The sequence below is a fragment of the Myotis yumanensis genome, unplaced genomic scaffold (assembly GCF_028538775.1).
Source record: "Myotis yumanensis isolate MYYU_CA2020_CCGP unplaced genomic scaffold, mMyoYum1.0.hap1 SCAF_3, whole genome shotgun sequence".
In the NCBI taxonomy this organism is placed as follows: Eukaryota; Metazoa; Chordata; class Mammalia; order Chiroptera; family Vespertilionidae; genus Myotis; species Myotis yumanensis.
Window position 1 is genome coordinate 121764731 of NW_027223754.1, and position 25411 is coordinate 121790141.

A 25411-nucleotide genomic window follows, 5' to 3' on the forward strand; every position below is an offset into this window, starting at 1 on the left:
CTTCGGGGGATGTCCAGCAGTCAGATATCCCTCTCACAATATGGGACTGCTGGCTCCTAACCACTTGCCTACCTGCCTGCCTGATTGTACCTAACCACGTCTGCCTGCCAGCCTGATAGCTCCCAACTGCCCTCCCCTGCCGGCCCCATGGGCTCTAACTGCCTTCCCCTGCCGCCCGATCACCCCCAAGTGCCCGCCCCTGCCAGCCCGGTTGGTGAACCGCCCTCCCCTGCCAGCCCTATCACCCACAACTGCCTCCCCTGCCGCGACCCACCTCCTCCATGCGTGGCAGGAGAGACGTTGGGATGGGCCTCTTCCACGCTGCGTGGAGCCATGGGACCCCCAGGGTTCATTGTGCAGAGCGGCTCCCAGGCCCTACCTTTGCTATGCATAAGGCCATTGTGTGGCAGCCATCGTGTGGCAACAACATTGCACAGGAAGCCGCCTAGGCTTTATTAGTACACATAATCTGCTCTACTGAAAGTCGACTGATTTAAATGTTAATCTGATCCAACAACACCCTCACAGAAACATTTGGAATAATGTTTGATCAAATATCTTGGCACCATGGCCCAGCCAAGTTGACATATAAAATTAACCATCACACCTGGGTAATAGCTATAGCCATTTATTTAGCACTTAGATATAGCTAGTCTATCGCACCATTTTGTTTAATTCTGTAAAGCCCATGAAGAAAGTTTAAATATTCTCACTTTTATATGAGGAAACCAAGTTTCAAAAAGATTTTATCTAAAAGTTCATAAAATTTTAAAGCAATCAAAATCATTCTGATCACTGCTAAATTCAAAGAAGTAAAATTAGTCAATTTGACCAAAGTGGGAACTAGTTCTCTGGTTTTTTCACCCCTTTCAAAGTTCTCAGAACTAAGTTCCAATAGCCGAACTGTTTCATGACTTCTTCCTTCATGCCAGACAAACTGCTAAGCTCTTTATATTAATGATCTCTTTTAATCCTCATAGCAATGTGGAAAGATTAAGTAAATCCATCAGAATTGGGCTTGATGGTGACAGAAAACTCAAGATTGGTTAAAATAGATAAAATTTTATCTCTACCACATCCCCCAGATAAACAGTCTTCAGGGTAAGCTATCGATAATGGAAAACAGATCTCTTCTCATAACTGATCTAGGTTCTGTCTATCTTTTGGCTCTGCTATCACTTCCAATATATCACTTCCTCCTGATGGTCCAAAGCAGATGCCTAGTTCCAACTATGTTTACATTTAGTCACCAGGAAGACTGGTGGTACAACAGTGGATGTGCCCCTGCCTTTAAGAACACTTCTTGGAAGTTGCATATTCCACTTTCCCTTACACCCACTTGGTCAGAACTTAGTTATATGACCACACCTAGCTGCAAGGGAGGATGGGATACATATTCTTTGTTCTGCACAGTTTATAACAAAACAAAACAGGGAAGAAGGGAAGGATGGATACTGGAGGACAACACCCAGGAGGTATTATAATACCATTTTGTGGATGAAAAATCAGGCACAAGGAGAACTGAAATAGTGTAGCAAACTAGTCACTAACAATTGGTCTGTGGTAAAGGGAGCAAGGATTCAAATCTAAGTTCTAGAATAATTTCAAAAAATAAATTAAAGCTGAACCAGTCTGGCACAGTGGATACAGCGTCAGCCTGCAGACTCAGGGGTCCCAGGTTCGATTCTGGTCAAGGCCATGTACCTGGGTTGCGGGCACATCCACACTGGGGGGCATGCAGGAGGCAGCTGATCGATCTCTCTCATCGATGTTTCTGACTCTCTATCCCTCTCCCTTCTTCTCTGTAAAAAATCAATAAAATATATTTTTTAAAAAATAAAAATAAATAAATTAGAATGGACTGAAAATTATGTAAACAGTATGTGCTTTCATGGTTATTGGATGTGCTTTCTGAGTGAGAGTTAGAGTTATTGCTGCTCCACTGTATGTAAACCACAGCCCGCCTTTTATGCTCTAACCTGAAATCTGAATACACCCGTGGAAATGTGTCAAGCATGTGAATTTCCTGCAACCTGTGAAGAGGTGAGGGAAAGATTGAAAACTAGGTGCCCTGTGATTCTACCACCCTACTCCTCCCTTTTGCCACTTGAAACTTTGCCTGAAGGTAGAAGGAACTGCTTCCAGAGCTGTTGCTGTCACTCAGGTTTATTCCCTAACCCCCCAAACTAGGATGGAAGCCATTTTGTTTAGGATGAAAAAATAACATTTATTTTAAAATGTATATACTGATAGCTAACAATATCCTAGGGAAGATAGAGAACAAGGAATATACTATATCTTCTAAGATCAAAACTACCTATTTGGGGTTAAACCAAAGTCGCCCATTCAGTTGGAAAAAAGGTGGGAGAGACTACGCAGAGTCCAGCACTGACGTCAGAATAGACAACTGGAAAAGGCTTGAGCCACCAGTTCTAAATGTTCACAGTGACTCAGGAGCAACTTGTTTTGGGATCAATTCAGTTTCCTCAGGGGGACTTTCAGACTTTGGTGCTTGTGACTGTGCTGACTTTTCTAAGTTGCCTATTATAAGGCGAGTATTTTTTACCCTCCCTTGCACCAGTTCCACAGTAAATTTAGAGGGCCTAGGAGCCAATTCCTGGGCCGATCAGTATCATTATCTCCTTCACGTCTGACAATCTTAAATAGGTGCCTCTTTCTTTTTCGGGCTTTCCTGCCACATAATCGGAAGAAGCGAGTACTTATAATGGAAGTAGAGCTGTCCTCAGGATTAACATATTCCTCAATATTTTGAAGAAGAGTAGTCACCAGAATCTGGATAGATTCCACAGGATCATTCTTCATACTTTCAAGAGCTGAAACCAGAAAGGAAGTCAACTCAGATTCTCAAGCTCCAAAAACTGTTTACCCAAACACCATTGTTTTCCACCCACTTGTCACATTATAATATAACTTCATTTAGAATAACTTTGTGTCATTGTAAAAGTGCTATTGTTTTATTATAAAAAATGTTTAAATACAAATTGTTTTTTAAAAAGGAAAGGAAGAAAAAGCACTCACCCCGCAAAAAAAATATGATATTTTCATACCTGTCCTTGTAGTATTTCTTAAATATCTAACATAGACACTTTGTTTTACAAAAATAGGATTTACATTTTTCTTCCCATAAAATATTTCCCCATATAACTTAATATCCAATCACATGATTCTATCATAATTTCTTTGATCAATACCTTATTAGTGAACAATAAGGCCGCTTTCCATTTTTCACTGTTATAAACAATACAAATTGTTTTTTAAAAAGGAAAGGAAGAAAAAGCACTCACCCCGCAAAAAAAAAATGATATTTTCATACCTGTCCTTGCAGAATTTCTTAAATATCTAACATAGACACTTTGTTTTACAAAAATAGGATTTACATTTTTCTCCCCATAAAATATTTCCCCATATAACTTAATATCCAATCACATGATTCTATCATAATTTCTTTGATCAATTCCTTATTAGTGAACAATAAGGCTGCTTTCCATTTTTCACTATTATAAACAATGATCAACAACTCTTAATTGAGATTTACAGTACTATCATCATGCGCTGTGCTATAAACAAAGACTACATATCCTATCCTCCCTTGCAGCTAGGTGTGGTCATATAACTAAGTTCTGACCAAGTGGGTGTAAGGGAAAGAGGCATATGCAACTTCCTAGAGATATAGTAGTGAATAAGAAAGACAGATTCCCCACAGTCGAGAACATTCTAGCCCAGCCGGTGCAGCTCAGTAGTTTAGCATCAACTTATGAACCTGGAGGTCACGGTTCGATTCCTGGTCAGGGCACCTGCCCGGGTTTCAGGCTCGATCCCCAGTGTGGGGTGTGCAGGAGGCAGCCAATCAATGATTCTCATCATTGATGTTTTTATCTCTCCCTCCCTCTCCCTTCCCCTTCCTCTCTGAAATCAATAAAAATAGATATTTATTTAAATAGAACTTAATATTCTAGTGGAGGAAAAAAGAAAATATAAATTAAGTGCAAAGAAGGAAATTTAACAGGATGATGAGAACAGCTAATTGGGAAGGACCCCTTTAGATAGGCCAGTCAGGGAACGCCTCTCTGAGAAGGTGACATTTGAGCTGGGATGCAAAGAATGGGAGCCAGCCTCCTAGGCAGCCCCATGAAGATCAAGGACAGAAAGTATCTCAGTGGAGGTAGGCATCGCGTCATCCTGCAGAAAATAGCCAGCATGGTTGCCCCTTCTAGTGAGGGGGACATGATGTAGGCTAGGGGTGGAGAGAAGTCAGAAGCCAGACTTTTCAGGGCCTGTGACCCAGGGTAAGGGACCAAACTTTGACCCAAAGAGCAGTGGAGAGCCACTGAAGGGGTTTAAGCAAAGGCGTGCCATGATCCAGTGTACATGTTTCAAGGAGATCCTGGCTGCTGCATGGAAAGTAGTGTAGAGAGAGGAACAGGATATCAGGAGCTGTCAACGTGGTCCAGTTAAAGAATAGGGGTGCATAGTTTAGAGTTGAGTGGGAACAGAGGGATGGAGACAGGAAATTACTTACTAGTATTGCAAAGGAGAAAAGGGACAGAAAGAATGTGGGCTCAACAAATCTAAAAGCCAACCAGGCCCATCAAAGTCTACAGCTTCATGTTGATCTCATTTAAAATAGAAAAAAGGAGAGTTGGGCTTGCACTATATAGAAAATATACAATCCTTTAAAGAACCACTTCTCAACCACAGGTTTGCTCAGAACTACATATGGGTGGAAGTGTAATTAGAAGTATTTTCCTTGGGAAAAATTTCCTCCTATCTAGGTATTTGGGCATCTTTCTAGGAGGCTGGGTGGGAAGAGGAAGGAAAGCTGAATTCTCTGATAGACTTAGGAGTCCAAGATTTCCATTCTGTATATACTTTCCCTGAAATTGAACTATGGTAGCTGGAATAGGTATCTACTACACAGTAGAGGCCTCAACTGTAAAACCTAAAAGAAGGCAGCCAGCATATAAAGTGTCAGAGTCAGAACTGAAGCCAGGGTCAAGCCCTCAGAGGGCAGATGCTACCAGCTGATGGTTAATGTGCTAGCAGTAGCATGGCTTCTCTCTGGGAAGCAACAAATATACTCCCTTAGTTACAAATATACTCCCTACCTGCCCTCCCAATACCACCCCTCCCCTGGCCCAGAAGCCTGAGTCAGTTCAACACAGATGTTTTGTGGGACATCTATGTGCCCAGCAAAGCTCAGTGCTCCCCATGTTTTGTGTTCAATCATCAAAACAATGTTCAAGATCAGCACTATTATCCTCATGATGCCAATGGAGAAACTGAGGCACAGAGGCAAAGTAACTGGCCCAAGTTCACATGGCTCATTATCAAGAGATCTAGTATTTGAAAGTGGTCTGAGTAATGCAGACTTTGTGGAAGAAAGTACCCTTAGAAGTCATTTACCATTTTACTCTCTGGACAAAGAGCTGTAAATACAACAAGGACTTGTCTATGTCCAGTTGTCTGCTAGGCATTTCCTCTGAGACAGGATTCCACCACTACCTCACAAACAGCATCCCTCAAATATTACCTCACAGCAGGCACCAGGAAACTCTAACTGGGCTCAAACCAGAGGGCAAAGCCCCTGAGGATAGGCATCTGCAACACCAGAACAGCAAGCCTGTGGCATTCCTGCCAGGACTTTCAGACAAACACATAACACTCTCAACTACAAAAGGGCTGAGACATAGGAACAGGAGCTAGAAAAGCAAGCATTCTCTTCATCTTGTCTCTACATCAAGGAAGGAAACTGTGGTATGAAAAATAGTGAAGAATAAGTAATTCAAAAATCCTTTCCATTTGCTCCTGGAATGAATTCTACCACCCACCATTGATCACAAGCTACCTAAACTCTTCCCAGTGTCCATTAGCAGAGTTAAGAACTGTGTTCAATGCTGCACCCTACACTCAGGTGAAACCCTAAATCTTTACCATGGCTAAAGGCCGCATCAACGTGGCCCCACTGCTGTTCTCTGATCTCATCACCTCCTGCCCTGCCTTTTGCTCACTCCATGCCATCACATTGATGTTCTTGTTCTTCCTTGAACATGCCAAGTGCTTATCCCTCAAAGAGTCATAGGGTTCACTCCCTCATTTCCTCCGGCTCTCTGCTTAAATGTCCCATTGCGGAGGGGTACCCGGGCCCCACTCCGGCCCTTCTTACCCCTTGCCTTATGGAGATAGTGACCTCCACAGTGCTTATGTAACATCTATGTATTTGTTGAGGGGGTATTCCTCCCTTCCCGACTAGAATGTAAACTGCATGAAGGATAGGTTATCAGTTTTGTTCACTGCAGTATCTCATGCTTAGAATAGTACATAGTATACAGTAGGTTTTCAATACTTAATAAATGTAATTACTAGAGAGCAATGGCAGGGAGTCAGCAGAAGTACATCCTATATAAAACATAGGTGTGGCTCTTCAGGAACTGAAGGGAACAAAGGGTTTTGAAAGGTGAGGTAAAACTTTCTCTTCTGATAGACATTGGGAATAGCAGCTCCTCTTTCTCCACACTACCAACTTCCATTCCCTACCTCTTTTTTAGGTCTTTGGTAAGATTATGAATAATGGAGACCTGGCCAACATGGCTCAGTGGTTCAGCATTGACGCATGAACCAGGGGGTTACTGTTCGATTCCTGGTCAGGGCACATGCCTGGTTGTGAGCTCAATCCCCAGTAGGGGGCGTGCAGGAGGCAGCTGATTGATAATTCTCATCATTGATGTTTCTATCTCCCTCTCTCTCTCTCCCTCTCCCTTCCTCTTTCTGAAATAAAAAACAACAACAACAAACCACATATCTTTTAAAAAAGAAAAGGTGACCATGAATTGCTACGTCTTGAAATTGGGTTATGGGTACCTGTTACTATATTACTAGAGGCCCAGTGCAAGAAAATTCATGCACTGGAGGGGGCTCCTCTCACAGTCCAGGAGCCCTCAGGTGTGGGAGGTGACCTGGCGATAAGGGGAAGGCAACACCCCATCACACCTCTGCTGCTGCCCCTGCCAGCAGCATAAGCTTCGGCTAGCCCTGGATATTTGAGTCTCGGGCTGGACCTGGGAAGCTGGGGCGCTGAGGGGACTGGGGGTCTCCGGAAGCAGGCAAGTGGAGCAGCCATGCCCACTAAGGGCAGGCTCAGCCTTGATGCGCGCCTGCCGCCCTGGCGGGGCTGAAGGGACTGGGCACTGCTATCTTATGGCTGTGGGTGCCACCATCTTATGGCTGTGGGTCCCACAGGGCAATCAATTAGCATATCCCCTGTTTATTGGCTGTGGACACTGCCATCTTTGCAATGGCATGAGGGTCAATTAGCATATTTCCTCTTTATTAGATAGATTCTCTATACTTTTAAATAACACTTTAAAATATCTTAAAATAGCCACAGGAAAAGGAGAGATTACCTACAAAGGAAAAAAAAACTAGACTAGCAGGCTTCTAGTTAGCAACAAAGAAAGCCGGGAAATAATAGCACAGTGTCTTAAAAATGCTGAGAGAAATTAATTGTTGGTGTAGAATTTTAAAACTAGTAAAGCTATCTTACAAGGATGAGGGCAAGGAGAAATTCATACAAACAAAACAAAATCTAAGACAGTATATTATCAAGATACCAGCACTAATATGCAATAACTTAATCAATAAAAAAAATTAATAAAAAGTGTGTAAAAAAAAAAAAAGATACCAGCACTAGCCCTGGCCAGGTGGCTCAGTTGGTTGGAGTGTCATTCCCTACACCAAAAGGTTGCAGGTTCCATCCCCTATCGGGGCATGTACGGGAAGCAACCAATGAATGTTTCTCTCTCTCTCTCTCTCTCTCTCTCTCTCTCTCTCTCTCTCTCTCCCTGCCTCCCTCCCTCCCTCCCAATCCTTCTCTCCCTCTGAAGGCAATGAACATATCCTCCAGTGAGGATTTTTTTAAAAGATACCAGCACTAAAGAAACTTCTAAAAGGTTACTTCTAGAAGGATGGAGAAAAATGACCCCTAAGGGATGGTCAGAGAAACAAAACAAAACAAAAAGGGTGAGCATGTAACACTCTGTAAATCTATGGTTTGTATAAAATAACAATAATAATCATAGCATATAAATTATGATTTTACAAACGGAACTAAAATATTGGTTAATAAAAGCCTGTAATTGGGAAAGGCGGTGATTGAAATTCATGTCAACATAGTGGGGAAGATTAAAATGTTGTACTTTAAACTCGGTTAAGTTCAACATGCATGATAAAAGTCGAGTTTTTAGTATCTAGTCTGGACTAAGAATTACACTTGTATATGAGGAGGCATATATAAGAATGTTCATGGTAGCATTGTTTGAATAGCAAAAAATTGAAATAACTTAAATTTTAACATATCAAGGGCTCTATAAGTATAAATTAATTTTAAAATATTTCAAGGCAGTAAAAAGGAACACAAAACTGCATGTTCTTCGGGGGGAAAGGAACCATGTCTGCCTTACACACCTCTGCAGGGTCAGCCCAGAGCACAGGACAGAGGGGCAGTCACAAGAACGTGTTGTTAGCAGAGTTTTTATCTAACTGATATGATGATAAATAATGTTGCCTTTCTCTTACTTCTCTTCACTTAAACTTTTAGATATAAATTTATACTGGTAAGAGTAAACTTTTAAAATAATGTCACATGTATGTCAGGAATTGCCTCTTCCTAATTTCTATCTTGCACCATCCCCTTATATAACCCAGAACCCAGGTGCGAGGCCCAGACTCACCATTTCGTAACAGCTGCACATCATCCTCATGTATGGAATGCAGGTTTATCTTCTTAGCGATTAATGCTAAAGACAGAACAGATGTAAAGTCCATCCAGAATTCCTGAGCCTTTGGGCCATCCCTTTCCCCAGGCTCGGTAGTGAACAAGGACATTTATAAAATGATTTTAGCAAGGAATGTATGTAAGAGAAGCCTGGCTGGCTACATGTCAGTGTCCTAGTGAAAGAACAGCCCTCCGAGCAGCTGTGACCCAGGTGATAAGTGGAGCCTGCGCCAAGGATGTTAAACTTCATGGGGCTCCTACTCCAACAGAAAGATGGACGGGGGGCACAAGGCAATAATTTGCAAAAATAAAATATGGATGGGCCATAAACAAGACAAAATACATAACCTAGCTGCTGATTGAAAAAAAATTAACCAAAACAACAAGCTTCTTTGTTTTCACCTATCAAATTGGTAATGATTTTAAAAACATGTTACCTAGGGTTGCCAAATGTTTGGCGAAATGGATACTCATATACATACTGGTGACGAGAGAAAATGAATCTAACTTTTTAGAGGGCAGTTCCAAATCCTTAAAATTCTGCATAACCCTTGGGTCCATCAACTCTACTTTTAAGCAATGTATCTTAACAAAATAATCATGATGACATGCAGAGATTTTACCACTATGTCCCTGTCTATAAAAACAAAAGATAACACAGTCTCAATATTCAAAAATAAGGACTGGTTTCATAAATCCATCTATACAATAAAATTAATATTATGTAGTCATTAAATATAATGTTGATGAATAAGTAATACATGTATTTGTGATAGAGCTGTGTACCAAAGTTTCTTTTTTAAAAGTTTCCCTAACTGGTTTGGCTCAGTGGATAGAGCATTGGTCTGGGGACTGAAAGCTTCCAGGTTCCATTCTGGTCAAGGGCATGTACCTTGGTTGTGGGCACATCCCCAGTAGGGGGTGTGCAGGAGACAGCTGATCAATGTTTCTCTCTCATGGATGTTTTGTTTCTAAATCTCTATCCCCCTCCCTTCCTCTCTGTAAAAAATCAATAAAAATATTTACAATAATCAAATAAATGAAAGTTCTATAGCTCTGCTCCAGTGGGTCAGTGATTGAGCATCGATCCAGGAACCAAGAGATTATGGTTCAATTCCCAGTCAAGGCACCTACCTGGCTTGTGGGCTCAATCCCCAGTAGGGACAATGAAGGAAGCAGCCAATCAATGATTCTCTCTCTCCCTTCTACTCTCTCTAAAATCAATTAAAAACATATTTTTTAAAGTGCTGTGTGTGTGTGTGTAGCATGTTTTTAAGAAAAATAATTCTATGGTGTTAGTAGTGGTTAAATCCAAATGATGCACGTTCTGGCATTACTCATTGTCTTCTTTCAGCCAGTCTGAATATGTTATGCTTTCTAACATAAACACATACTGTTATAGTTTAAAACAAAAAATATTTTGGGAATTCCATGGGGTTCCAGTTGAAGCAACAGCTTTTTCCTTCCAAATGCCTACATTTCTCTTCCTCACAAAGCAGCATGCTGACAAAGTGGGTAGATGCACACAGAGCCAGGACAAAGGCAGATAGCTTACTCCTCCTCCCCAGGCTTTTCTAACACAAATTTTGGATTCTGACAGCACAACATCTCTAAACCAGGTCAGAGCTAGGAAAGGATGTAACCAACTTCATCATGCCATGGTTCTGGCTTTGCCCTTTAGTGAAAGGTCAAGGAGGGCTTTCCTGCTGGAGAGAAGGGAGGAATTGACAGGAGGGACCACCTTACCTATGAAATGGACTGCAGCTGTCCGTAGGAAGGACTCGGAGCTCTTCAGGAAGCTGAAGCTCTGAAACAGTAACTCCCCCACTAATTGTATTTTGCATGTATTCACCTGTGAAGGCAAAGAGGAGTAATGCTGACAAGGAGAGGGGGGTTGCTGGGAACTCGCCTGAAGACAGTCTTGCAGTCTTGGCCCTATCACCTTGTCCACAAGCAGCAGCATTTTCTGTCTTCAGTCAGCTTAAACCAGTGGTTCCCAAGCTTATTTGGCCTACCGCCCCCTTTCCAGAAAAAATATTACTCAGCCCCTGGGAATTAATTTTTTTAAATTTTAATAGCAGTTACTCATCGCCCCCAAATGCACCTGTGGCCATCACCACCCCCCTGGATCGCTGCAGCGCCCACCGGGGGCGGTAGGGCCCATTTTGGGAACCACTGGCTTAAACGATTTGAACCTATACACTCAGATACCTCGACCCCAGCAAAAGTGCAGCCTCAGCAGAAAGTTCATAAAGATAATTTTGCTCCTTGGTACCAACATGATAAGGGAGAAAACAACTGATGTAGAGCCAGGAGACCCATGTTTGAATACTGGCCCTGACACTGGCCTCAATTTTTTCATCTGAAGTGTTGAAATCAAACCTGCCTAACCTACCAATGGCTCCAATGGGATAATGGATGTTAAAGTGTACAGGGTAAAGTGCTCTATCTATGTAAGGCATTCAAATTCATAATATTAGAATTACTCATTTAGTTCCTAACCTATTTGCGTAGCCCTTAAATGTTTAATTTTCAACAAGGATTCCTGCTCTATGGCCTGTTCTTGACTTCACTGAAGTCCCTGAAGCTACAGACCGTTACCACCATGACTGTTGATCTCAAGCCCTGAGGACTCCTGTCTATATCTCTTCCTCTAACCAGAAGGCTTCTATCCCATTGGCATCTATTAACCTTGCATGATGCCCCTAGCCTCTGAGGCAGAGTTTGGGATGCTAAGAGGATCAAATATGGAGATCCAGGGACTGGCATCCCAAATGTGGGTTCTCAGAGTTTGCTGATAAGAAAGAATGAGAATCAAGGAAAGGAAAGAATACATCCTCTGTCAGCCCTCTCCTCTTTGCCCACCAAGCCTGCCAGTGAGTCCATAGCATGTATAATGCAACCGGCTTCCTCAGAGACTCTCGCTCACCAAATGGTTGCATGTTTCTTCCAACACCTGCATGTGATCACTGAGGGTGGTATGCTGAAACATCTGTGTGAAGGATGACCAGCCAATCACATTCGTCCACTCAGTCAGGGCTGCTCCACAGGCCTATGGGATGGACACAAGGAAATCCTAAGTCTACCTCCTATAATTCTGGAGAGCCAGGCCAGACCATGAAACTAGTCCACAAGGGGTTTGGTTGGGATTAGTAGCTGGGATCAGGGGCCTTGATCATGTGAAAATATGTACATAACTTCAGGGAGGAGTACCATATCAGTCTAAGACTGATGGCACCCAGTAGAGGGTAAAAGTGCTCAGATTCAGCCCAGAAAATGATACCAAAGAGGTGTAGAGCAGTGGTTCTCAACCTGTGGGTCACTACCCCTTTGGCTGTTGAACAACCATTTCACAGGGGTCACCTACGAACATCCTGCATATCAGATATTTACATTAGGATTCATAACAGTAGCAACATTATAGCTATGTAGCAGCAACGAAAATAATTTTATGGTTTGGGTCACAACATGAGGAGCTGTATTTAAACAGCCAGAAGGTTGAGAACCACTGGTGTAGAGTGAATGCAGATACCAGACTAGGCTCATGAAAGAGGACTAAAGGGAAGGGGCCGTGCTCTAGCAGAAAGGGGTTATGTCAGGCTGAGGTTGGCAGGACAAGAGGTCACCCGTACCTTGACCACCTTGGTGTTGTTGTCCTCTAAGCTAAGCAGCAGCGGGACTAAAAAACTGTACAGATGTTTCTTGATGGCATATCCTGGCTTGAATTTGTTGACTCTATGTAGCATGTGCCTAAGGGCAGAGACGGCTGTGATCCTCACCTGGTCCCTCTCCTGCCATGAAGAGCAAAACGGAGATGAGGAGGCTATGGTTTCCCTCTGACCCTGCCTCGCTTGGCTTTCATACACACACATTTCATTTTTCATGTCCATAGGACACTGCATTTACATACTAAAAAGGCAACATGATTTGTGGATCTGAGCAAATCCCTTTAGCCCCCTAGAGCTAATAAGCCTCCTAGAGTTATGGCACTGTGCCAGGGAAACTAAGATTATAATTTCAGTGTTGCCCTGGATCATGTCTACAACCTATCACTTTATTCTCTTCTGGGGATTTAGCTCAAGAATGCGAAATTTTAAAAAAAATTAATTGTCCTAGTTATGCTGTAATTGTTTAAATCTATATTAGCTTGTGTTAATTAGCAAGGATCACAAACAGCTAAACTTTATACACTTTCAAGAGTATAGTCTATTTTAAGTATACAAATATTTTTAAGCACCTATAATGAGCTAGGGACTTACTAAATAGCAGACATGATGGGACAAGACAGTTCCTGAATTGGTAGGATACAGAAAACAGATATTTTAACAAGTTGAATTATTTTTTGCACAAAGCACATGTCTAAACAGAGGGATCATTCAATGTTAGCATTTAAATTAAAAAAACACACCAAAAAACAGGATCCAATACAGTGGTGGAGTAGGTGGAAGTTACACTCACCTCCTCCCAGGATCAAGCCAGAAGTACAACTAAATTTCAGAACAATCAACCTAAGTTACCAATAGAAGTCCAGCTGAACAGAAGTCTTATGACCAAGCGTTTATAGAAGAAGCCACATGGAGACTGGTAGGATGGACTGAGGCTCAAAAAGAGGTGGCCCCACATGTGCAGCAGTAGAGAATTTGGAGAGATATTTCACCTACAAAGTCCACTGTCAGGAGCAACGGGCTCAACCCAACACAGGCTCCCCAGTCTGGAGCATCACAAAAGGAAGAGAAACCCACCTAATTCCTGGCTGTGAAAGTCATCAGAGATTCCATCTACTAGGGAGAGAAGGGAGTCGGCCAGAAATCCAGGAGCCCTCTTAAAAAGTCAGTGCAGAAAATGTCATTTCCAGCCACTCACCATGGGCTCCAGCGGAGGGAAGGTAGCTCAGAGCAGACTGAGTCATACAGGGAGAGACTGGGATGTGTGGCTTCACAGAGTGCTAAAGGGACAGCCAGCAGGGTCCTTGTGTTGAATACCTCCCCCACCACAGTCCATAGATACCATATTTCTTGGGTTGAGCATTCCCCTCCACGGGGCATCAAAGTGGTGGAATGCATTAGTACTCCCTCCCAAATACCTGTATCCCTGCCCTGCCAAGCTCCCACCAGCCAGCCTGAGCTGGCAGTGCAGACTTTCTTGGAGGGATCTTTAGGATGTGTAGGCAGACAAACGGGATGTCAGAGACTAAGTTCTGTGGCTTTAGGGTGAGGGTCATTTTCCCCCTCACATGCTGACTGGAGCCACCATTGCTGTGCAAAGCTCTCTATCCACATGACCAACTATTGGTCTGCTTTAGCCCTATGAACTCTGCTGGCCTCACCCTGATGACTCCCTCAGAACCTACCCCACCACAAATGTCTGCAGGCCCCATGCAGGTGGCAGCTGGCAGCTGGCTTTGGTGTACCATGACACATTTGCTGAGTGGCCTCAGAAGCAGTACTGGCTTGAAGTTTGTATATGTATCAACCTGGTGAATACCACTGGCCCCAACATGAGAATCTACTTAATTTGCATATTGCCAGAGGCAATTCCAGTGATTGGGCCTAACAGGAAGCCAGCAGGCAAAGGCATATCTTGGAGTGCCTTGGGACTTTTGCTGACCCCTCCCATGGGTTTGGTGCTGATGGAGGCCAGACATGGCATGCACTCTGGCTCCTCCCATATGCACCCTTATCCTTCAGCGGCTGCCACAAAATGTGGATCGTTTGTAGATCCTAACAGGTAGCCCAGGGCCAGCCACAGGCAGCATCTGATATTCACCAGCACCAGAGTCCCTCCCAAGAGGCCTCAGAACCTGGTGGCAGGCTTCAGACCACATTACAGCACAACCCAATTAGCCCCACCAGTGGCACATCGATCGGAAGATTTTAGCAGATACCAGTCCCTGCTGGGGTGAATTCTACTTCATGGGGTTAGTCCCTGCCCAGCAACTCATACAGTGAGGTCAGGTTCAATCCTCACAGTCAGCCAGCCTGAAGGTTAACCCTACACATGGATGCACCAACAGCAATAAGGCTGAACTACAGCCCTGGCTTGTGGGCTTCAGTAGGTTGGGTGTCTTCCTGAGAACTGAAAGATTGCCAGTTCAATTCTTGGCCAGGGCACATGCCCAGATTGTGGGCTCAATCCCTTTAGGGGTGCGTGCAGGAGGCAGCTGATCAATGTTGCTCACATACTGATGTTTCTCTCTCTTTCTCCCTTCTCTCTCCAAAAATAAATTTAAAAATCTTTTTTTAAAAGACTCAACTACAACAGGAAGGATCACATAACACACTCCCAGAACACCTTGCTCTAGTGATCAGGGAGACAGCACTACAAAGCCCCACAGGACATCTACGAAATAAATACCAAGATTGGGAGACATAGCACATCTACCTAATACAATGAAACAAATACAGAGAGGTAGCCAACATGAGAATACAAGGAAACATGCCCCAAATAAAATAAGAGAGAAATCCCCAGAAAAGGAACTAAAAACAATGAAGGCAAGCAATCTACCAAATACAGAGTTCAAAACAATGGTTAAAAGGATGCTCAATAAACCCAGGGAAGAATGGATGAACTCAGTGGAAACAAGAAAAGAAAGTAATAGGACACAGAAACTATAAAAAAGAACCACTGAAAAATACAGAATACACTAGGAGGAACCAACTATAGACTAAATGAAGCAAAGGATTGAATTTGCAATATGGAAGATAAGGCAGCACAGAATAGCCAAACAGAGCATGAAAAGAGGAGAGAGAGGAAGAGAGAGAGAGAGAGAGAGAGAGAGAGAGAGAGAGAGAGAGAGAATATGAGAGAATTCTTGTTGTTGTTCATCTTCATCCTAGGGTATTTTATCCAGCATGCTCAATTAATATTTGAATAAGGAGGCAAGAACATACAATGGAGCCAGGATAGTCTCTTCAATAAATGGTGCTGGGAAAATTGGACAGATATACACGAAAATGAAACTAGACCACCAACTTACACCATATACAAAAATAAACTCAAAATGGATAAAGGACTTAAATGTACGACAGGAAACCATAAAAATTCTAGAGGAATCCAAAGGCAACAAAATCTCAGACATATGCCAAAGCAATTTCTTCACTGATACAGCCCCTAGGGCACTTGAAACTAAAGAGAAAATGAACAAATGGGACTACATCAAAATAAAAAGCTTCTGCACAGCAAAAGAAACCATCAACAAAACAACAAGAAAACCCACTGGGTGGGAAAACATATTTGCCAGTGTCATATCTGATAAGGGCCTAATCTCCAAAATTTATAGGGAACTCATACAACTTAACAAAAGGAAGATAAACAATCCAATCAAAAAATGGGCAAAGGACCTAAATAGACACCTTTCAAAAGAGGACAGTCAGAAAGCCAAGAGACATATGAAAACATGCTCAAAGTCACTAATCATCCGAGAGATACAAATCAAAACAACAATGAGGTACCATCTCACACCTGTCAGACTGGCTATCATCAACAAATCAACAAACGACAAGTGCTGGAGAGGATGTGGAGAAAAAGGAACACTCGTGCACTGCTGGTGGGAATGCAGACTGGTGCAGCCACTATGGAAGACAGTATGGAGTTTCCTCAAAAAACTAGAAATGGAACTCCCATTTGACCCTGTGATCCCACTTCTAGGAATATAACCCAAGAAACCAGAAACACCAATTAGAAAGGATATATGCACCCCTATGTTCATAGCAGCACAATTCACCATAGCTAAGATCTGGAAACAGCCTAAGTGCCCATCAGTAGATGAATGGATTAGAAAACAGTGATACATCTACACGATGGAATACTATGCTGCTGTAAAAAAGAAGAAACTCTTACCATTTGCAACAGCATGGATGGAACTGGAGAGCATTATGCTAAGTGAAATAAGCCAGTCAATGAAGGAAAAATACCACATGATCTCACACATTCATGGATAATAGAGACAATTATAAACTTTTGAACAATGATACAGAGGCAGAGCTGCCTCAAACAAATTGTCAAACTGCAGCGGGAAGGCCGGGGAGAGTTGGGGGGCAGGAGGGAGTGTGGTAAGAGATCAACCAAAGGACTTGTATGCATGCATATAAGCATAAGCAATGGACATAGACACTGGGGGGTAGCGGAGGCCAGGGGATTGTCAAGGGCGGGGGGGAAAAGGACACATATGTAATACCCTTTCTAATACTTTAAGCAATAAAAAAAAATACATTAATAATGAGAAAAAAAAGACACAAAGAAAAAGACAAAAATGAATCTAGAAGGGAGGAGAGAGCTATAAGAAGGAAAGGTAAATGAAGAAATGTGTAAGCAACATATGAGAAAAATCTCAATGAATATTGACTGTATAACATAACAGCAATGGTGGTGATTATGTTAAAGACCACATTTGGGGATTTTCAAAGAATGTGAAACTAAACTACTACAAAATATTAATTAATAAAACGGGGGCAGTGTAATCAAGCTTCTAAGGTTCTTATATTGTTTGGATGAAGGGTAAAGATTATTTTTAGGCTTTATCAAGTCAAATATACATGTTGGGTTTTAAAAGTAACTGAAAAATAGATGAATCATGGAGTGAGTGTCCAGGCTCTTCAAGATTATGAGGCTGATACAAAAATAATTCAAATCCAAGGTTCAAATATTAAAAATTGATAGATGCCAGAACAGGAATACTGTAAGTAAGCATACATCTCTGATGTGAAGTCCCTTCAACTCAAAATGTCTGTGATCTGTAAAGAGGCTGAGACATGGAGTGGGCTGTTACTGGCCTGGGTAGTTCAGATTTCTGAGCCTTTGGGTTTTGTAACAAGGTTCCTAGCATTCTAGGGTCCCTGCGCTGTTTAGAAGGAGGGTAAAAGTAATGAGTTCTTCCCCCACTCTTTAAGTTTGCAGGAGAAGATCGTTGGAGTCAGAACCAATTTTACATCAGTATGTCACATTTCCCCCTTCAGTGGCTCCTTCAGGAAATTTGTGGTAAGAGAGTAAGTGGGTGAGTTCTTCATCTGTATGTAATAGGGAATGAATTTTGCACCTGTCTAATGCACTGCTTCAAGTAGCCAAGTCTCCTTTTTTCTGCCCCTCAGTGATTTTAGCCTTCCACCAATTCCCATAGCCCCGCCCCAGCACCCTTAATTCAGCTTCCAGGGTTCACCTTCAGCCCCAGCCCATACTGTTCCCAACTAATCCTAGGGACTTAGACCCATACATCATTGATGAGTGGACGCAGATGCTTGGAGATGCTGCAGAACATCGCCTTGACCTCTTCTCCATGCGCATGGTAGATGATGTTCCGTAGGGCCTTCACTGCCTGAACTGTGACCCGTGCCTCACTCTTCAGGAAGTCTCGCAAGGATGGAAACAGGCTCTTGACAGACTCTGACTGTTTGAAAGAAGGCAGAGATCACTTTCCATGTGGGCATCATGCAACACTTTAGGGACAGGGTTTTGAGAAAACAGGTGGTGCCTAAAAGAAACAGACCTAGGGAATCTAGGGGCTGGATGTGCAGAGGAAGTGGAAGGCTGGTGCTCAGGGTGTTTGGGAGGCCAGATGGCCAGGCTATGTAAGTCTGTAAACTGGATGTTGTACTGCCCTGGGATGAGGGGTTGGAAATTTACTAAGCTCTGGGTAATTAAGAGACCCCAAGGGAAATAAATTAAGTGGTTCAGAGACTAACATTTGATTCCCATTGGGCCCCCCACTTTTACTTGACTTGGATGCAGTGCCAGGTTACTGATTCCACGGAGTCCAATTTCTTTCATGATGAGGTTGGGCTCCTTGGTCCACTTGACTAGATTGCCCACAAAGTCTTGTCCCAGAGCCTGAGCCACTGATCGATGCCAGAGGAGCTGTGGAAACAAGGTTACTATAACCATGGATGGAGAAAAGGTCATGGGTACCTGGTGCTTCCCTAGCTCCCCGCAGGCCCCATACTCAGGTAAGAACTGTGACCAGTTGAGAGCAGTAGTAGATCTGTGCACATGGGCTAGAGGCTAAGGCAGTGATGGCGAACCTATGACACGCGTGTCAGAGGTGACACGCAAACTCATTTTTTTGGTTGATTTTTTCTTTGTTAAATGGCATTTAAGTATATAAAATAAATATCAGAAATATAAATATTTGTTTTACTACAGTTGCAAATATGAAAAAATTTCTATATGTGACCCGGCACCAGAGTTAAGTTAGGGTTTTTCAAAATGCTGACACTCCGAGCTCAAAAGGTTCGCCATCACTGGTATAAGGCAATGGTGGACAGCACTGATAACCTTAGCATTTTGGGCCAGATCCTGGGATCCTAAAATCATTCTGGGAAAACTATTGCTGCTGATCTCCTCCCCAGGCTTCCCCTGCCTCTTTTTAACCAGGCTCTGAAGTGGCACGGAAGCAAACCGCACTCTCTATTCTTTCCACTTTCTGGGGCAAGTTATTTAACATTTCTGTTCAATGTTCCTCAGCTACAGGGAATGAATGGCTAGGGCTGTGGTCCTCCCTCCAGGCTTTCACCTGTGCATAGACGGCCCTGGCCAAGGTCTTCCGATGATTATCTCCACTGTCAAGGAAGGTCTTGGCAAGGTTCAGAATTCGGTGCAGCATGACTGCTTCACAGTTCTTCACAATGCCACTGGGTGGGGCAGAGGAAGCCAAGAGTTGCTGGGTGGGGAGTGGGCAGTGGTGGAGGGGAGGTGGCAAGGGAACAGTATGCACAGAACAGGGAAAATGTGAAGGCTGAGGTCTGGGAGATGAGCACGGGAGGGTTAAAGGCTGCTGTATTTGAGTGCTGGACCCTGGAAAATTGGGATTAGGGGCTTGAGTGGTATTGGGCATGCTGGGGAAATGGTCCCACCTTGTCAGGTCCATGATCCCTCTGTAGTAAAATTTAGAGGAGGACAGATGATCCCAGCACTTATGCTCATCTGCATAGACCACCACTCCATCATATGCGGCTGCGAACAACACAAGCTTCACCACCTCCAGGGCACAACTGAAGGCCAATCGTCACGAGGTTTGTGAAAATAAAGGAACAGAAGGATGGACAAGGTGTTATGCCCTAGTTTGCATCCTTGTCTTAGCAAGCCAGGAGACAGTTCTCTAATCTGGTGGCTAGCTGGATCCTGCTTTCCAGCTGATGAAAACACATGGCTCTCTGAAACCCATCTCCAATTGTGTCTGCTCACCCCTTCAGCCTTGGTGCTCATCCAACCAGAGAGTCTTGTAAAAGAGACTATAGAGATGTGCTAGTGCCACAGCTCAAATTCAGCTCTCCATAGTGTAGCAGGGTTAGGATACTTCTTTACCTCCACACCCACCTAACCAGAATGTCTCTGGTTACTGGTTTTCTTTATTTTTTCACTGTAAGATTTCACTTGAATAGAATACCCTGTGGGTATTTAAAAAGGAATGACAACCACTTATTTAGGAGTTCAACACCCTAAACTGCAGTAGTGATTTGCACGAGATGGCGCAGTTAGTGAAAAAGCTAAGCCAGAGGTGATCCAGATTCAAATGGCCACAGCTGCATGGAGAGAACTGAATCTTTCATGTGCCGAGTCATGAACAGAGATGTGAACCTCTGGGTGAAGCATAAGAGTACATGCAAGGAAAAGGGTAATGAGAAACATGAAAATATGTGGGGACATTCCAGCACATATGTTGGGGCACCCACACCAACATTCTAGCTCTGTGCTGCTGTCAGTCTCTTCTTCAGCTTCCCTAGGGGATTGGCATCCAGTTGTCCAAGACCCTCTGGAGTTGACTAGTCTCATTCCTCCATCACACCAGGGTTAGGCTTACCTAGTGGGGTCAAAGGTCTTGCCTGAGCCCCCATGCTTCCTGTAGACCAGCACATTCTTGGGGGTCTTTTGCTCAATCACCCAGAAGAGATGACATAGCACAGCCAGCAATAGCCGGGGGTAGAGTTCCAGGATGGCCTCCCGGCACAGAGTCCCGGATAGCATCTCACACAAGGCAAACGCCGCCTGGGGAAGACACATGGAAAGGAGGAAACAGAATTGACTAGGTCTGGTAAAGATATAAATGGTCCCACAATCCCACACACTGCCCCTCCCTGTCAGTGCCCAAAGGTCACAGTGCACTCTGACTGAGGTTTCTAAGAAGCACTCAAAGACTGAAAGCCCACAGCTCATCCCTGGGGAAATGAGGGGCCATACACATGTAATCTGCTCTCTCTTTATTCCCAAATATTAAAAACAAAAAGGGAACCAACTCTAATTTTTCAGCAGAAAATAAATTGGGCCACCCCATTTCAGACAACCAAACTTCATCCTCTGCGCCTAGCACCGCATGCTCCTGGCCAGGCACCCAGAAATATGGGTGCCAGACCCAAAATCAGGAGATAGAAAAAGGTGATTAACACTGAACATCAGTTTCCTTGTCTATGAAATGGGATTGATTCCTGCACTTTCTACATCATGCAGCTCTTGGACGTACAAAGTTCAAGTCCTAACCGTATGTGCAGTATTTGTGAGTCCAGTGTTAACAGTCTCCTCTTCACTGCTCCCTAACAACTGACCGCACCCAGCAGGTGCCCTTTAATCTGCACGTAAGTCCCGGACATAAGTCCTCCGCCCCCCACCCGCCCTCTCCAAGCTGACCTCCTCGGGCTCTAGGGCTTTCTCCGTCGTGCCCTCTGTGGAGTGGTTTTCCAGAATGCCTATCAGCAGCTGCAGGACGTTGATTGTGGTCTTTCGCTGGTTGCCGAACAACCTCCACGGGGCCAAAATGGTTCTGCAGGAGCCAGAGACAGCTATGTCATGGGCCCTGGTAATCATATTCTAGTACCAATCTGGTCTTGAGCCTATGAAGGGCCAGTTCTCAGGTTCTAGTGGGAGTGAAGCCCAAGAGGACTTGGCCAAAGAACATGAAGTTTGATTGGCATCAAGAAGAAAGCATCCTTGTGCAGTGATTTTTAACATGGGCTTGGGTTGGAGCAGGGGAGGGTTTACTGGGATGGAGTGTGCTCCTGGGTGTGGGAGAGGTACCTATCCCAAGGGAGGGGCCTGTTGAGCAGCAGGGGCACAACGCTGTGGGTGCAGTTGCCTGCCAGCAAGCACAGGGCCCGAAGGGTCTCCTCCTTTGTGTTGGGCTCCAGCTGCAATTTGAGCCGTTCCAGGATGCCCACCACAATTTCCTCAACCTGCAGGGGAGAGCCAGAAAACCCCGTCAGTCCTTCTTGACTTCCTTCCTTCCTCCTCCCGCTCTACTGAGTCCTCAAACGCAAGGGGCCTAGTTGCAATCCTGTCACTGACTCTCTTCTCAAGGCAGAGTTCCGGGGTGCCAAAGGCCAGAGCAGCAGGGCCCACAAAAGGGAGCTCGGGCCAAGGCCCGCTAGAGCAAATGCCTGCCCAGAACCCCCACATAAAGCGAGGTGGTCTGAGATTCCTCAGGAGACAGAAGACCTTCCAGAAAGAAAGCCAAAGCCCTGGAGGCACTCAGGCCTTTCCCTCCCAGCTAAGGTCAACTTCCAGCCCTGAAACTGCAGGGACAGTGGCACTGGATGTGGAAAGACCACAGGGTTATCATCTGGTGCTCAGAGCTCTAAACTATGGACCTCTGGGAAGTCCATTTCATTGTAATATCTCAAGGACTGTCATGGTGCCCTTCCATTTCTGGTACCTAGGCCACGCCAGTCACATAAATGAGTGGAGGCAACAGGTGTCTGGGGATTCATAGAGAGAAGGGGGTGGACAGCCCATGACACATATAAAGAGGATGGTGGCCACTCAGAGACTTGCCCTATGTGACCCGATTTTGAAGTTGTTTTTTCTTAGTGAAGTGAGGAACAGATTTCTAAATGCTAGTCCTTCCCATATTTATGCTAGCTTAAAAGAACATTTATACATAGGTCAGTCATTCTGTGAGCTTCCTTGTTTCCAATCCATACCCTTACCCCTTCACATAGGTCTAAGCTCCCAGGGGGTCGGGCTGAGTCCCCCAACAATGCCTACACCCCTGCACATGGCTGTCATTACTGAGGAATCGGCCGCCCAGATAGGAGGCACTGCAGTTACAAGCTCAGGATTACAAATGTCAGAGCTCAGTGTGACCACAGAGGAAATGTAGTGCAAGCCTACATTTTAGAAGTGAATGAATTAAAGCCAGCTGAGGAGAGGGCCTTGGCTACAGCCCTTTGGCTGCTTGGTAACAGAGCCAGGACATGAGCCAGTACCCCTGACATTCAGGGTAGAGCTCCCACCCAGCACCACACTACCTTTATCAAATCTGAGCCCCGCTTTTTCATGACAGCGCTCATCAACTGGGCTGCAGCCAGAGACACCTTAGCCCTGCTGCCCGTCAGCTCCTCCATGGCTGTCAGCACCAGGTTGGTGAGCTGGCTCTGGGTGAAGTACTCTGCAAAGGCCTGCAACAGGGTGGGATCACATGGTGCGATGAGTCTGGATGCAGGGCTCCCCCTGCCTGAGACAGCCTGTGCCATTCCTCCTGGTGAGGGAGGGCTTCTCTTGGGAGCTTCTGTACTTCTGTCCTAGGTTTGTGCTATCTCCCTAACTCCTAGAAGACCCTTTCCTGGGGACAGAGTCCTGGGGATGGAAGGGAGGAAACAGTGGTCTCAAGTGCAATGTGGGGCTCAGAGGTCAGGGGGTGCAGAGGCAGAACCCCGGGAGAGGAGGGCTGGGGCTAAGATTCTCAGTGACATCTCTGAGTCTACACATTGCTCACAAAGCAGCATTAGCATGAAGCAAATGCTTCTGGGGGAACAGGAAAAGACAAGGATCAGGACCATTGATGCACAAGGAGGGACAAATAGTAGCATGTGATAGGAAAATTTCCCCCAAAGGAAAAGTTCCCATCCAGTAATAGAATGGGGAGAGAGACAGGATAGGAGTCCCACCCCAGGAGTCTATAATAGCGTGTAAATGAGACGCCCAGGCTTCCCTCACTTTGTCTCTGGTCCTGCTCCCTCACCTCCGCAATCTCAACGGTGTTGTTATAGAACAAGTTGGCACTATACACTTCATCCATGCCCTCTTCTATCCACAAGCCTTGTATTTTCTTCTTCATCTCTGAAACAGAGACACCCAGACCCACCTCTCAGACACTCAGAAGGCATGTTAAACTCCCCCTTTCCCACCTTCTAGCCCAAAGCTCCTACTGAATTAAGTCAGCTTGGGGCTATGTATGTCCTTTGGGGCTGAGAGTAGAGGAATGGGCATTAAGATAAGAAATTGTGGGAGCTGACGTAAAAGACAAACAAACTATCTTGCCTGCCTCAGAGCAGAGATAGAATTGGGTAAAAGGATGGGGCTGAGCCAAAACGAAGAAACTAATTCCAAAGAAATATTTCCTATGTAGGTATTTTCCCCAAGAGATTATCTGTAGATGTTTGGGAGTAGGTTCCTCAATGGAAATGAGGTACTCAAGCAGGTTCTTGGCTCTCACTGTCTTGGGACGAGTGTGTGGGGATGGCCAGGCCTAAGTGTGTGGTTGGAGGGGGAGTGGTAAGAGCAGGTTCCTCATACGCTTTTTCTTCAAGAGGATACAGTAGAGGTGATACACAGCCTTGGCAGACAGGAAGCAGATGCTGTCCACTGGGTCCTGGCAGCGCATGGCCAGCAGCTTTACCAAGCGCCCCAGCCGGGTGAATTCAATTTCCATCTGGGGAAGGAAGCTGGAAGTCACAAGTTATCCCAGCCATTCCCTTAGGCTGAGCTATCACAGGAAGAACTCAGAGGAGGAAATGCATGTGCCAGAGACATGAAAGGTGAGACTATGTGAGGTTAATGGGAATGGAATTAGATAGATGAGTTGTGGCCATAAAGGACATCAGAGGTCATCGTTTTATAATTACCTTGCTCTATCCCCCTTCTTTGCCCCTTGACACCCCACTCATCTGTCAAGTCTAGTTCAATGCCGCCTTCTCTATGAACCTTTCCCTGCCCGCTCAACTTGTAATTGTTTGTTTTGATCTTTTAGTCCCACTATATTCACTTTATATATTCATTATCACCTGCTATTTAAGTTTGTTCTATGCATGCCTCTGTCCCCAGTGGACTGTAAGGTTCATCAAGTCAGAAACTATCTTGGTCATCTGTGCATTCGCTATAGCACCTACCACAGTGCCTGGCACAAGGCGAGTGTTTAGTCATTGCTTGTTCAGACAAATAACGTCAAACTGAACCAAGTGGGATGAAATAAAACTGATGGTTGGAGAAAAAGACCAAGTAGAAGATGAGAGAAGGGAGAAAGGAGAGAACAGGATGGGATGCACAAGAGAAAACAGCATGGGCCACGGAGAATGAGGATGAGAATGAGTGACTGAGGCTAGGTCATATATATGATGAAGGTAGGGGTAAGGGCAACCAGACAGGGTATGAGAATTCAGACTCCAGGGCCCGCTCCACTCACACTGAAGTCCTCCATTTTTGCTGTAAACTCCAGAATACGCGCAGCACACCACATGGCCCGTTCCCGCTCGTTATCCTTCTGGGAATTGAGCCAAGGATCCATAAGCTGGAGGAAGAAGATAATGAAAGGAGAGGCCCATTCATCTGTGTCCCAGAGAACAGAAAGATGTTCTTGAACCTGGCTTTTACAAAGTTTTAGGACAAGAGTTCTGACAGCAGGACCTCTTTTGCCAAGAGGCA

General features: G+C 44.5%; 2 protein-coding genes across 2 annotated transcripts in view; both read right to left on the reverse strand.

Annotated features, from left to right (window-relative positions):
• LOC139006820 (maestro heat-like repeat-containing protein family member 1) overlaps positions 1 to 25411 on the reverse strand; it is a 229751-nt gene that overhangs the window by 129233 nt on the left and 75107 nt on the right. The window lies entirely within an intron of this gene.
• LOC139005263 (maestro heat-like repeat-containing protein family member 1) overlaps positions 2248 to 25411 on the reverse strand; it is a 42415-nt gene continuing 19251 nt past the window's right edge. Inside the window, exons 11-26 of the mRNA XM_070407559.1 lie at positions 25173 to 25277; positions 24287 to 24422; positions 23733 to 23830; positions 23020 to 23169; positions 21791 to 21945; positions 21404 to 21536; positions 20583 to 20767; positions 19636 to 19773; positions 19296 to 19413; positions 18500 to 18640; positions 18000 to 18173; positions 12424 to 12582; positions 11721 to 11843; positions 10538 to 10643; positions 8748 to 8813; positions 2248 to 2834 (exon numbers count right to left, since the gene is read on the reverse strand). Of these exons, the coding sequence (XP_070263660.1) occupies positions 2563 to 2834; positions 8748 to 8813; positions 10538 to 10643; positions 11721 to 11843; positions 12424 to 12582; positions 18000 to 18173; positions 18500 to 18640; positions 19296 to 19413; positions 19636 to 19773; positions 20583 to 20767; positions 21404 to 21536; positions 21791 to 21945; positions 23020 to 23169; positions 23733 to 23830; positions 24287 to 24422; positions 25173 to 25277 (2259 nt within the window). The 3' untranslated portion in view covers positions 2248 to 2562. The remainder of the gene's footprint in view (positions 2835 to 8747; positions 8814 to 10537; positions 10644 to 11720; positions 11844 to 12423; positions 12583 to 17999; positions 18174 to 18499; positions 18641 to 19295; positions 19414 to 19635; positions 19774 to 20582; positions 20768 to 21403; positions 21537 to 21790; positions 21946 to 23019; positions 23170 to 23732; positions 23831 to 24286; positions 24423 to 25172; positions 25278 to 25411) is intronic.